This window comes from Zingiber officinale, chromosome 2A (assembly GCF_018446385.1).
Source record: "Zingiber officinale cultivar Zhangliang chromosome 2A, Zo_v1.1, whole genome shotgun sequence".
NCBI classification, from domain to species: domain Eukaryota; kingdom Viridiplantae; phylum Streptophyta; class Magnoliopsida; order Zingiberales; family Zingiberaceae; genus Zingiber; species Zingiber officinale.
In genome coordinates this window covers 76,134,394-76,148,083 of record NC_055988.1, presented here as the reverse complement: position 1 = coordinate 76,148,083, position 13,690 = coordinate 76,134,394, and the positions used below count along the sequence as shown (strand labels likewise).

Here is a 13,690-nt window from a genome sequence, read left to right as displayed (position 1 = left end):
ACCCTCGTTTTCTTTCTTTCTTTCTTTGTCCCCTTAGTTGCCTTCTTTGAATAGCTCATGCCAACCACATCATCTATTTCATGATAGCGAAGTTGCTTAATCCACCCTATTATTCGTCAAGTCAATATCGATGTGGACTCAACCACTTTTCTAAATCGTTGTTGGATTATTCGACTAGACCACCTAAACCGCAGTTCAATCCCTACACAACTTTAACTCCATTATTAAACAACACTTGCGATCCTCCTCATCATCAACCATTATCTTTAAGCCAAGAACAAAAAGGCCAAATATGGTTCTATCGAACTAGTTACATGAACCCTAGACCCGGCCGGTCTGGCTCCATCATTGTTAATCAGTTCTATATGAACAATCAATGTGGAACTTGGATCCCTATCAACATGAGAAAGTATATTAAGTATCATCATGCTGAATGCTGACTTGTCATCCTCATGAAGGTGTCGCCTACCAGTCTGTCTGCTCATGATGCCGTACTTGCTCACTATAAACTCTAATCAATTCAGAAAGGTCAAATTCCAATTCACATTATTGATTATATATATACACACTAATGTGGTGCAACTTGATAATAGAAAGAAAAAGAAAACGATCGACCAATCACCAGACTAGCTCAAGTTTTAAGCTATATCTTCTCTGATCTTTCTTCCTCTTATATATGGTCTCTTCTCCTTAGGATCATCATCATCAACAAACAAGTTGAAAGATTCTGATGACGGTGAGGCTTGCTGACGACAAGGAGGCCCTTCGTGGCCGCGGTTGCTACCGTGGCCACTGGAAGCCGTCGGAGGACGAGAAGCTGAGGCAGCTTGTGGCCAAGTTTGGCCCTCAAAACTGGAATTTCATTGCTCAGAAGCTGCAAGGCAGATCAGGTCTCTGTTTTATACAAATTTTAAGTATTTGTGGTAGCCCTTGCTATAGGGAAACTAGCCCTAACTATTTCCAAATTAGGCAAAAGTTGTAGATTGAGGTGGTTCAACCAGCTCGATCCTCGGATCGACAAGAGACCCTTCTCGGGGGAGGAAGAAGAGAGGCTCCTTATCGCACACCGGCTTCACGGCAACAAGTGGTCTCTCATTGCCCGCTACTTCCCCCACCGTACAGACAACGCGGTCAAGAACCACTGGCACGTCATCATGGCCCGGCGCCACAGAGAGCAATCCAAGTTGGGCTCGCTTTCAGCTCAACGAGACAACTACTTCGAGTTACACTATCTGGATGTTTCTCCTCGATATTCTTCTACCACAACCTCCTTATCGAGGAACCATTCAGCCGCGACTAACGATTCAGTCTCATTGTGTGTGAGCCATGAGGCCACAAGATGCAGGCAAATTGGATTCATTGATTTCTTGGGGATTGGCTGAACACAATTAATAAAAATCAATATATATGATCATACATGTTAATCTAGTTGGTTACTAAAACTTAATTAGGTATTAATGAGATAATTAAGAGAGTTTATCTTGACTGACTTGTGTTAGACCTCGAGGCATAGGGGAAGTGAATAGCTTTGATTGCGCTCGATTCCAACAAAATAAGAAATTTGACACGCTTGGTTTTACTTGATTCACCGCCTCTCAAGGCGACTACCACCACTATCCTTCTTCTTTTCGGATACCTTCCAGAGGTAAAGAAGTCTCTTACAACATTTTCTTGCAACAACACAATAAGACACAAATGCAAAAGCAAATGAAAGTAAAACAAACTTCACAAATGAAATCTTTGCTTTGAAAGCTTGCTTGTTGCTTTGGATAGCCTTTTGATGGTGAAAATTAAAATACAACACTTCATCTCCAACTTCTCAAAAATCATCGTTGAAAATCTCCTCAAAATCCTTCTTTTATAACTTTTAGGGCGGGTTTGATTTCCGCCTAGCAGTCGATTAATGTTACCCATCAGTCGATTGCTTTGTCGAATCCGACCGTTTAAATCTACCCTGTTTGATCATCATCAATCGATCGTTAAATCCTACAATCCATTGATCACAAAAAATCATGCTTCTGTTTGATTCCTAATAGACATTAATCAACTGATATCTAAGTTTTACAAACCCCAAAATGTTAACATAAGCCTTCTTTCTATTTACTACAGTAGAAACAGTAGATTGTCATTGTTCATCAGTCAGTTGGTAATGTAGCAACACTATAGTAGTATTGTAACAACCGTATTTTTGTTAAGGTTTTAGAGGTGTTACTATTGGGAAAAACAATCTGTTGCCAGAGATATACGGTTGACCGTGGTTCCACCAAGCACTGACGGGTATGGCGAACTGAGTGATACCTGATTGCTATCACGAGCACTCCACCGAGCAGGAGTTGCATGACAGAGGAGGAGGAAACACTGGTGGAGAGCTGCTGCTTTCTCTTGAATGTATTCTGCCTGTGATCGCAACCTCCTTATGTAGGAGCTCAGATCAACGACAGCATTAATGGTCGATTAATGACCATTATTCACCAAGTAGTGAAACACTGATCATTTCACTCATTATTACTCGACCGTTTTGATTCTGCATTAATCTCAAATTTAATATATCCATTACACAGCAGCAAAAGGTTTACATGGTAAAATGTTAGTTGTTCCACTTGGGCAAATTTTGCCCCGACCAGTCCGACATTTGGCGCGCGCAAGTTGTGCCCGCACACAAGTCAACATGGTTCAGTACAATCTGAGCTCTGAATTTGCAACCCCCCATGCGCACTCACGCATGAGAGAGAGTCTCTCCCCATGCATTTGTTCATATCCTCAATGCATGTGAATCAATATAAACCAACCAACATGCCATAAAACTCCCAATTTGGGACTAAAGTCTCATTCACAATGGAGCCTCTTTCCTCTTCCAATTCTTCTCCATTCACATCATTTATATCCAACAATCCCCCACATGAATGGAGATAAGGTATGTGATAACATTCAGTAGTTGAGTCAAGTATAGGATAGGTAGGTTTTACCCTTTAAACCTTCCCTTGTGAAGTTTGGTTACTTACTGGCTGATAGTAAACATGATGTCCTTGAACTATACTACCGTCTGTGTAAGCAATGACAAATCTCACCCAAGACTCTCCCTGATACAACTCAGTTCTCATGCGTGTGTTCATTCTTGGCCATGAATATGTCTGGTTCTGTGAGAAGCTCTAAGAATTGTGCCTCCAATTCTCTTTGAAGCGGCCCCACTTCTTTCTCACATAGATGATCCCTCAAGAATTATCATATACTCTTCTTGATCATTAAAAGCTCATTGGCTTACCATGGTCTAGTCACTGTTTCATTGACCTATCCCCCACAGTGTGTCTTGTCAGCGTAGATTAGTTGTCCCTTTGAACCTAGTTCTTGGGATCTCCAGTCAGTATAGGTTGGGTGTCCTCCGCACTGATCGCTGACAGCGGCATCAAACTCATTCCTCGTGATGAGCTTGCAACTAACTCTCGATTTAACCCTTTCGTTAGTGGATCTGCTAGGTTATCCTTTAACCTCACATAGTCAACAGTGATAACTCTCGTTGAGAGTAGTTGTCTAATGGTATTATGTCGATGGCGTATATGTTTAGACTTACCATTATACAGATGGCTCTGTGCTCGACCAATTGCTGATTGACTGTCGCAATGTATGCAAATTACCGGCACAAGTTTCGACCATCATGGAATATCTTCTAAGAATTATCGTAGTCATTCAACATCTTCACCACATTTGTTAAGAGCTATAAACTCAGATTCCATCGTGGATCTGGTTATTACGGGTTGCTTAGAAGATTTATAGGAAATGACTGCACCTTCTAGAGTGAAGACATATCCACTCATAGACTTAGAGTCTTTTATATCAGATATTCAACTTGCATCGTTGTATCCTTCGATCACAGCAAGATATCTTGTATAGTGCAGTCCATATTCACGAGTATACCTCAAGTACCTCAGTACTCTTGTTATCCCTTTTCAGTGCTCAACACCAGGATTACTCATGTATCTACTCAGTTTACTTATTGCGTAGGCCAAGTCTGGTTATGTACAACTCATCAAGTACATCAAACTTCTAATCACTCGACAATACTCTATCTGAGAGATACTCTCACCTCGATTTTTTTATAGATGTTGACTCGTATCTATCAACGTTCGTGCTAATGTAGTATCACCCTTGGTGAATTTCTCAAGAATCTTGTTCACGTAATGGAACTGACTAAGAACAAGTCCTTCTCTCATTCTAAGAATTTTGATTCCTAGAATCACATCAGCTAAGTCTATGTCTTTCATGTCAAATTTTGAGTTTAACATATCTTTAGTGGATTTGATTATCTTATCATTACTTTCAATGATAAGTATGTCATCTATATATAGACACAAGATGATAGTCATTCTCTGTGACTTTCATGTAGACATATTTGTCACATTCATTAATCTTTAATCCACACTCCTTCATGGCATTATCAAATTTCTCATGTCACTGCTTTGTTTCTTGTTTCAAGCCATATAATGACTTCACCAATCTATAAACCTTGTTTTTTTATCCTGGAGCAAAAAACCTCTCAGGTTGCACCATGTAGATTTCCTCTTCTAACTTCCCGTTTAGAAAGGTAGTCTTTACATCCATCTGATGTACTTCAAGATTCCATAGAGCGGCAATAGTCAACATTACTCTAATGGAAGTTATTCTCGACACCGGAGAATACGTATCAAAGTAATCGAGGCATTCTCATTGTCGATATCCTTTAATTACCAATCTGGCCTTATACTTATCAATCGTGTCATCCGACTTCATTTTCTTCTAATTGAAAATCCACTTGCAACCTAGTGGTTTACTTCTTGGAGGAAGATCCACAAGCTCCCAAGTGTGATTTTACAAGATAGATTCTATCTCAGATGCAATTATCTCTTTCTAGTGAGGTCCATCAGAAGAGATTACAGCTTCTAAGTAACTTCGGGGCTCACTCTCCAACATGAAAGTGATAAAATCTGATCCATAGGATTTTTCTACCCGAGCTCTTTTGCTCCTTTTAGGGTCAACCTCCATAGGTTCCTCATCATCATCTTCATCTTATGTTTCATATGCCCATTTTGAGGAGCTAGCATCCTCACGGGTCTTATACGGAAACACATACTCGAAGAAAGAGGCATTTCTTGATTCGATTATCGAGTTCTTGTGTATCTCCGATATGTGTGACTTATACACACAAAATCGATACACACTACTATTCTGTGCATATCCAATAAATATGCAATCAACAGTTTTTAGTCTTATCTTAATCCTTTTTGGATCAGACACCAATACTTTGGCAAGACACCCCCACATTCATAAATATTTGTAGGACGGTTGTCTTCCATTCCACAACTCATAAGGACTCTTATCTATTTTCTTCCGGGGCACCTTATTTAAAAGGTAATTAGCTGTTAACACAGCCTCCCCCCACATGGACTCTGACAATCCAGAATTCAATAGAAAAACATTCATCATCTCCTTTAGAGTTTGATTCTTTCACTCAATAACTCCATTTTGCTTAGGAGTATAAGTATCTATTGTTTCGTGTCTGATCTCATGTTCAACACACAAATCAACAAACGGTGATACATATTCACCGCCTCGATCACTTTGAACCACCTTAATCTTTCTATTAAGCTGATTTTCAATCTCAGTCTTATAGAGAGCAAAGTTCTCAATAGCTTCTGATAGATCGAATGAGTGCGATAGAGGGGGGGGGGGTGAATATCGTGCCTTTTTAAAAACTTCTCTTTTCCTTTGAAATCAGAGTCATGCACAGCGGAAAGTAAATAGACAAGTTTGTTTACTTCGTTCGGAGTCTAGGTCGACTCCTACTCGAAGGCCCGCGGTCCTTGACCGCACCGAAGAGCAATCCACTAAGATTCTTCTTCCCAAAAACCTCAGAAAGAAGTAATGTGTACAAAATATAATAATATAAGATAGTAACAACCTACTATCTTATATAAGATTAAGTGTAATACAAAAACAATAAAATATACCGACTGTATGTAAGAGTTAAAGCTTGGTCGGCACTTGTTTGTGTGTAGAGGAATTATAGAGCAGTCGCACAAGCAGCACTAGCACAGAATTGAACCACAACAGATTGCATTTCCAACCTCAGACCATGAGCTTCAATTTATAAGATCGTCGATGTTCGGTCGACCGATCCTTGTGTTCGATCGACCGAACCGGCTCCCTTCCTTCCTGGTTGAGATCCGATTGCTGATTCGATCTTCAGTATTAACTGTCCATTAAGGGTTCGACCGACCGATCCCTCTTTTCGGTTGACCGAACATGCTCCTTCCCTGTTCATCAAGATTTACCGAGATTCGCATTTACTGTGCATTAATGTTGATTGGTTTGGTCGACCGATCCACGAGTTCGGTCGATCGATCGACCCTTTTTCCTTTTGCTTCTGGTCGATGTTGATGAACTGTCCTGTGCTGAGTCATCATGGTTCGGTCGACTGAAATGGTCGAACCTACAACACAGAGTCAAACAAAGCATCCCTGCAACACAAAGGTTAGCATAGTAATATATATATATATATATATATATATATATATATATATATATATATATATAATGCATGAGTAATATTATACAGTAGAACTGTCTTGATCTCAACTTGGAAACCTTCCCGGTTTCTTCAGTTGGATCAGCGACCTAAGGTTGTTTTCTTAGGGAACCCGACCTCACTGTCGCTCCTCCAGTTGTTTACCTCAACTTACCTACCAAACATGGTCCTCCAGACATGTTTGGACTTTGCCTTCTCAGTGTCTGATCGCCTGATCCACTAAGACTTTGTTGGTTGCTACTCGGAATACCGTCCTAGTTCCCCTGTACAAAAATTTATACAAGAATAGAACTATCCTAGCTACCCATGTGTTCTACTAAAGTTAAATTTGGATTGTAGATGATGCTTAACATTATTAATCCAAAATTTTCCTTTAGAAGTTAAACTTGAATTGGGAACGAAACTTAACATTCTTACTTCAAGTTCAACCGATGTGATCTTCCTAAGTTAAACCATATTATAGAAGTTGATCAAATATCTATTTCAAGTATCGGCTTCCAGGTCAAACGTGACAAGGCACTAGACCTTCTTGGGTATGAGATCATCCACCACTGCCTAAACAAAGCCTTTCAAAGAAATCGGATATTTAAACTTCTCACAGTAAACTATGTTTAACAATAGAGACCTCAATAGAAACACATTATCGAAACATGAAATAGAAACAAATATCGAAAATAAAAATGATAATTAAAATCGATAACCTCTTGTGTTTGGTTTTACAAGATCTATACAAAAGGATGCATTAGTTATGATGCAGAAACTTATAACTAGTTATACATCTTGTATCTTATAGACCTCTTGATTTTCTATTGTATTCCTCTTCTTATCTCGGACGTCGTGTGAGCGACAATCTACCAAGACGAGAATCCACCCAAGCCTTCTTCTTCCTTACAAGTTTCGGCCACCAACTTTCTCCAAGAGATGATGAAGTTCGGCCACCAACTTTCCTTAAAGGGATGCTAGACAAGAGAACCTCCTTCTCTTCTTCTTCTCCTTCTCCTTCAAGTAATCGGCCATCAATGGATCTCCACACCAATATGCCACCGGCCACCAAGGGGAAAACAAAGGAGAAGAGAGAAAGAGTAAGGGTCGGCCACCACTAAGGAAGAGAGGAGAGGAATAGAAGATGTATTATTGGGTAAGGCACCCCCTCCTTCTCTTTTATATTCCTTGGTCTTGGCAAAAAAAGAAAGTTTTGTAACAAAAAATAAAACTTCCTTTCTTATCTATGACATGGCCGGCCACATGCTTATTCTCCAAGCAAGGAAAGATTTTAAATACAATTAAAATCTCTCTTTTAAAATCCCTCTTAATAGATGGTTATAAAAGGAATGTTTTATAAATTAAAATCTCTTTCTTTTAAATCCTTTTATGGATATCTATAAAAGATAAGATTTAAAATAAAAACATGGTTTCATAAAGAAAAGTTTTATAACAAAAATTAAAATCTTTCTTTCACATTATAGATAACTACAAATAAGGAAAGATTTTAAATCTCTCTTTTATTCCTTTGTAGAAATTTATAAAAGGAAAGATTTTAAAATTTAAAACTCTCTTTTAAAACCAACATAAAAGGAAAGTTTTTAACAAAATAAAAACTCCCTTTTATTTCCTTTTATGACCGACCTAAATAAGGAAGTTTTATATTAAAATCATCCCCCTTTTTATGGATCTCTATAAAAGGAAAGATTTTACAAAAAAAATAAAACTTCGTTCTTAATCATGGTGTGGTTGACCCCTTGCTTGGGCACCAAGCAAGGCTTGGTCGGCCCTGGCTTGGGCTCCACGCTTAGCTTGGTTGACCCCTTGCTTGGTCACCAAGTAAGGCTAGGCCGACCCTAGCTTGGGCCTTAAGAAGCTAGGCTTTGAGTGAATATAAGGCTTTATATAAGAGGCTACAATAGGGACCAAGAAATGGAATTGATTTTGGTCTCCCGATGAGCTTGAGCTTCCCGTGTTTGCCCCAAACACTCAACTCAAGTTCATCAATAATAACTCATATCACTAAAGAGTTATTATTGCACTACCGCACCAATCCCATATTACAATATGGGCTCCTTCTTATCATGAGTGTGTTCATCTCCCTGTGTTTAAGATATTGAATGCCCACTAATTAAATGAGTTACTGACAACTCACTTAATTAATATCTAGCTCCAAGAGTAGTACCACTCAACCTTATCATCATCTCGGACTAAGTCCACCTGTAGGGTTTACATGACAATCCTTATGAGCTCCTCAAGGGGACATCATCAACCTAGATTACTAGGACATAGTTTCATTCTATAATCAACAACACACCATATAAATAATATCATTTCCCAACTTATCGGGCCTATTGATTTAACGAGCTAAATCACACCCTTTGATAAATTAAAGAAATAAATATTAAGTATATGTGCTTGTTATTATATCATGATTAAGAGTACACACTTCCATAATAACAGAGATATTGTTCTTTTATATAGTCAGTATAAAAAGAAACTACCTCAAATGATCCTGCTCAATACACTCATAGTGTACTTGTACAATTTATTAGTCAAGATAAACTAATACCTAATTACACTACAACCACTCCAATGGTTTGCCCCATTCCATCTTGGTTGTGAGCAACTGTTTATAATTTATAAGGAACTGATAACATGAATTTTTGTGTGTCTTCTCACACCGTGTTATCTACAATATAAATTAAATGGATAACTACACTTAGCATAAATATAGACATTTGACCAATGTGATTCTTATAAATGTTTACAAAGAACTAGACTTTTAGTATACACTCTAACAATCTCCCACTTATACTGAAAGACTATGTTGCCATATACCCTGCCATACATTTGATTTTCAACCCTTCAACATGCCCATCAAAAGTTTATTGCCTTAAGGGCCTTAATGAAAGGATCTTCCAAGTTATTATCTGATGCAATCTAGGCGACAATAACTTTTTCTCGTTATACGATGTCTCGTATTGGGTGGTACTTGCGCTCTATGTGTTTACTTGCCTTATGGGCTCGTAGTTCCTTCGAGTTTGCTACTGCACTACTTATTATCACAATACACTGTAATAATTTTTGGGCAAACCAGAAATCACATCTAAGTCCATCATGAAGTTTCTGAGCCATTCAACTTCTATGGTTGACTCAGAGGCTGCCACATACTCAGTGTAATGCCCGCCCTTACTCATACCCTTAAGCTACAGGACAAACGTTACTCTTTCCTCGTGTATCTAATTTTTTTGACATTCTTACCTGTTACATGCTGCTTAGTCCTTAAATCTATTCTAACCTGTATGACTGGTAGGACATGACTTGTAGCCACGTAGGTCCGAAAGGAGCCTGAAGCTTCTAGTGAGTCTGGGTCGTGTGGCCCTGACAACTATTGCACTCCCAACTGACACAGGGCACGGTCGTGTGAGGGTCGCATGACCGTGACCCTTAATAGAGGATGAAAGGAGCACGACCGTGTGAACCCACATGGTCATGTCACTTCGGCCGAGAGAAGGAGAGACACGGTCGTGTGGAATCACACGGCCATGTAGCATTGGCCGAAGGGAGGAGGTGCACGACCATGTGATTCCAAACAGCCGTGTCACCTCGGCCGAGAGGAAGAAGGGCATGATCATGTGGAATCACATGGCCGTGTCACCTTGGCCGAGAGAAGGAAGGGCACGGTCATGTGGAATCACTCGGCCGTGTCACCTTGGCCGAGAGGAGGAAGGGCAAGGCCGTGCGAACCCGCACAGTCGTGCCACGGGTCGTGCGGAGGATCCCCCTTCGCTACCAAAAAAGCTTGTTCTCCTCTTTTTCACTTTCACTTGCCATTCAAATTCTGCCAAGCCGTCAATTTCATTCTAAACCGATTAGTGCCAGTATCTTATATAAAACAGAGAGAAGAAAACAAACTAAAGTTCTACATGTTCCCTATAGTAACAAACTCTCTGATCTCTTTCCATTGTTCCGCCACACACACATACATCCCCAAGCACTGCTCCTGCTGCCTTCTCCTATTCGAGCTTTCTTTTACCTTTATCTGCAGTACAAGGAAATGCAAATCTATAAGCGGATGCTTAGTAAGTACCATCTACTCACAAAATGAGACATTAAAATAAGACATGCTTTTTAAACTGCTTGAAGAAAAATGCAACATTGTAACCATGCTTTTGCCAGTAGTTCATACCCAAAATCGTACCTCAGAAATATGCACATGACATGTATTTTCAAATCAGTTTATCATGCAAACCATCAACATAAAACCATGCTAGTAACGAAATAAAACAGTCAACTTGGCATATTATTGAGTTTGCCACTACTGCACTACATAACTCAATTCTAAACTTAGGAAACTTCCACTAAGATAAACCATGAAGTTTAAAAACTTTATATTACGTAATAATGAAAATAATACTCATTTGCTTGGGCTCGATATTATACCATTTTGCACGCATCCTTAATAAGATCCGAGGTAGCTAATCCCGAACCCATTAAGGTACTACTAGGCGGTCTAGGAGCCTAGGGACGATCTAGGAGCCCACCCAAGGACCTTGTGTTCAGTACATGTCTTTCTAAAATAAAATACTTCTTTTTAACTAATAATTTCTTGTACTTGCACTTGCTTGGCATTTAACCAAATACTTTATGTGCGCTTAATTACCCCGTACTTATAGGGAACCACTTTAGGCACTTGATTATACTTCTTAGTCCCAAAACTTAATGGGAAGCAAACCAAGATGATCTAAGCATGCTCTTAATCCCAAAACTTTATGGGCATCTTACATATCATAACATCTATCTCCCTTAACATGCAACATGTTTAAAACATATCATAACATGTGATCCTGTCCGAATCGTCGAACCAAAGGACGCTGGGCACGTGGCGCTCTCCCAGTCGATGACGCGGGCCTCCAAAGCTCCGGTGATCCTGCACAAAAGTCAGGCCGGGAAGGGGTTCCCGGCGGCGACCCTCCGACGCTCAAGTCAGGTAGGCGGACAGAAAAAAGGTGGCTCCGAAATGCGTAGAATGCGTACCTCCGGCGAAGAGGGAGGTCCTTTATATAGGGCAGCGAAGAAGTGAGTGTACACTTATCGAGGTGTACACGTGTCCATAGCCTATACCCCAGTAAGGACTTGTCAGTGAACTTACCTGACCCATATTTCTACAGTCCGAGCATGTCCTCGATGGGACAGCGGAATCCCCTGTCACAAGATTTGGAGCCTGGCCCACACGTGAAACATACCTGCTGTCAGAAAAAGACGTTCCTTGTCCTTTTCCCCTTTGCTCCAAATCTGGCTTCCGGGCGAACCGCTCCCTCAACATCCGGCCGGACATATGCGATGGTTTACTTGGGGAGGTCCTCCCTCACGTGCTTCATGGGGACTATTAGCAGTGTTACCTTATGGCTTTGGCCGAGCGTGAGGCCCGCTCGGCTCACTACCTTCTCCACTGAGCGCTGGAACCCTGATTTCGACAGGGCGCCTTCGACCCTCAACCGAATATCGTCTGGTCGACAAGCCGATCGGACCCCACCCCTCTCCGGGCGTACGAATCCATCAGCCGGCCGGTCAGCCGATCGGACTCGGCCCTCTCCGGACGGACAACTGCCAGTGTGGCTTCACGTGGCATTGACTCTACAAGGCGGGGTCCCCTGTTCTTACTACCGGATCACTTGCCTCCCCCTCAAGTCTAGTCGAAGGAGGCGAATAGTTCGACTGACTGGACTAAGCATCTGGACGAGTGGCTCCTTCGGGTTGGTATCCTCCGCTCGGCCAACCATAGAGGTATCCTTCAAGCGAATGAACAATGGCATTCACCGGATCTCCTCGTGTTCTGCGCCAATCTTCGACATTAAGGTTGAGCATGCTTTCATTAAATGCTCCGAATGATTGAATGCCACGTGGAGCACTGCCATCGGCGTACGGCGGCGGTGGCATGGTGTTTTGATGTGATCGAAGCGATTTGAAATGGACGGCTCGATGCATGATTTGATTCCCGTGACCTGATCCAACGGTGGAGGCCGCCCGGCCTTCACCCTATAAATTCTTCGTTTCCTTGTCTCCATCACTTGCCTCCGCGATTTCGACTACTGCCCTCTGTGCTTTGGAGCTCCGGCGATCCTGTTTCTGCTCTCCGACGCTCTCCGGCGCCTTTTCCTCGATCCCTTTCCCCGCAGCAAGGTTTTATATCTTTCCTTCCTCCTTTTCGGTGTTTCCTCTGCACTTCTTTCCCAGTTTCGATCCTTGAAACTTCCCTTCGTTCGTTGTTATTTTTCTCCTGCCTCTTTTTTGCCTTCTGACTCCTCCCGATCGGCCCATGGCTAGCTCTTCCAATCCCGAAGATCAATCGCTCGGCCCCTGGTACACCACCAAGCAGTCCCGATTCGAACAGCGGGACTTCGATATTTTAGCCGACAATTTCGAAATCCCAGAGGATTTCGAAATTCGCTTAGCTGGTCCCTCCGCTCGGCCTCACAGGCCGCCGCGCGGAGCTTTCTGTGTCTTCCGAGACCAGTTTACCGCCGGTCTTCGTTTTCCTGTACACCCTTTCATCATAGATGTCTGTAACTTTTTTGGTGTGCCGCTCGGCAGTTTAGTGCCCAATACCTTCCGTCTCCTCTGCGGTGTCGTCGTTTTGTTTAAGATTCACAACATCCCCCTCCGACCGGAGGTCTTCTTTTTTTTTTACTATCCCAAGCAAGCCGAGCCGGGCACTTTCATGTTTAAGCTCGGCCCGGTTTGGTCTTCTTCAACAAACTTCCTACTTCCAATAAACATTGGAAGGATTATTTTTTCTACATCCGTATGCCCAATCAGGCAAACTTCCTGACCCAGTGGCAGGTCAGTTTGCCTCCCACTCCCGAGTTGAAGAAGTTCAAGACCCGACCGGACTACCTCCACGCTGCAAATATACTGGCCGGTCTGCGACTCGACATCAACAAACTTCTCCACGAGGGAGTGATGTACATCTTCAGGCTGAGTCCTATACGGACTCCTCTTCCGGCCGGCTTCGGTAACAACTTTGGTTGGGCATTTGCTTTGATTGCTAACTGATTTCCTTTCCTTTCTTTGCAGCGGACATCGTTATGGATTCGGTCATGGCCGGTGTCTTGAAGAGAAAGGCGACTGCTCTGGAAGCCGCGA

At 41.7% G+C, this 13,690-nt stretch overlaps 1 protein-coding gene across 1 annotated transcript; it reads left to right on the top strand.

Annotated features, from left to right (window-relative positions):
• Window positions 1–578: 578 nt before the first annotated feature.
• On the top strand, window positions 579–1,428 carry LOC122039713 (transcription factor MYB52-like). The gene is made up of 2 exons (XM_042599184.1): window positions 579–890; window positions 970–1,428. The coding sequence occupies exons 1-2, from the start codon at window positions 731–733 to the stop codon at window positions 1,380–1,382; spliced, it is 573 nt and encodes a 190-aa protein (XP_042455118.1). The 5' UTR covers window positions 579–730; the 3' UTR covers window positions 1,383–1,428.
• Window positions 1,429–13,690: the final 12,262 nt, after the last annotated feature.

What these genes read in the sequence shown, in the direction of transcription:
- LOC122039713 (XM_042599184.1), top strand. Translation starts at nt 731, where the DNA reads ATGACGGTGAGGCTTGCTGACGACAAGGAGGCCCTTCGTGGCCGCGGT. An exon ending in GAAGCTGCAAGGCAGATCAG is followed by an intron (nt 891 to 969) that starts GTCTCTGTTTTA and finishes TTTCCAAATTAG; the next exon opens with GCAAAAGTTGTAGATTGAGG.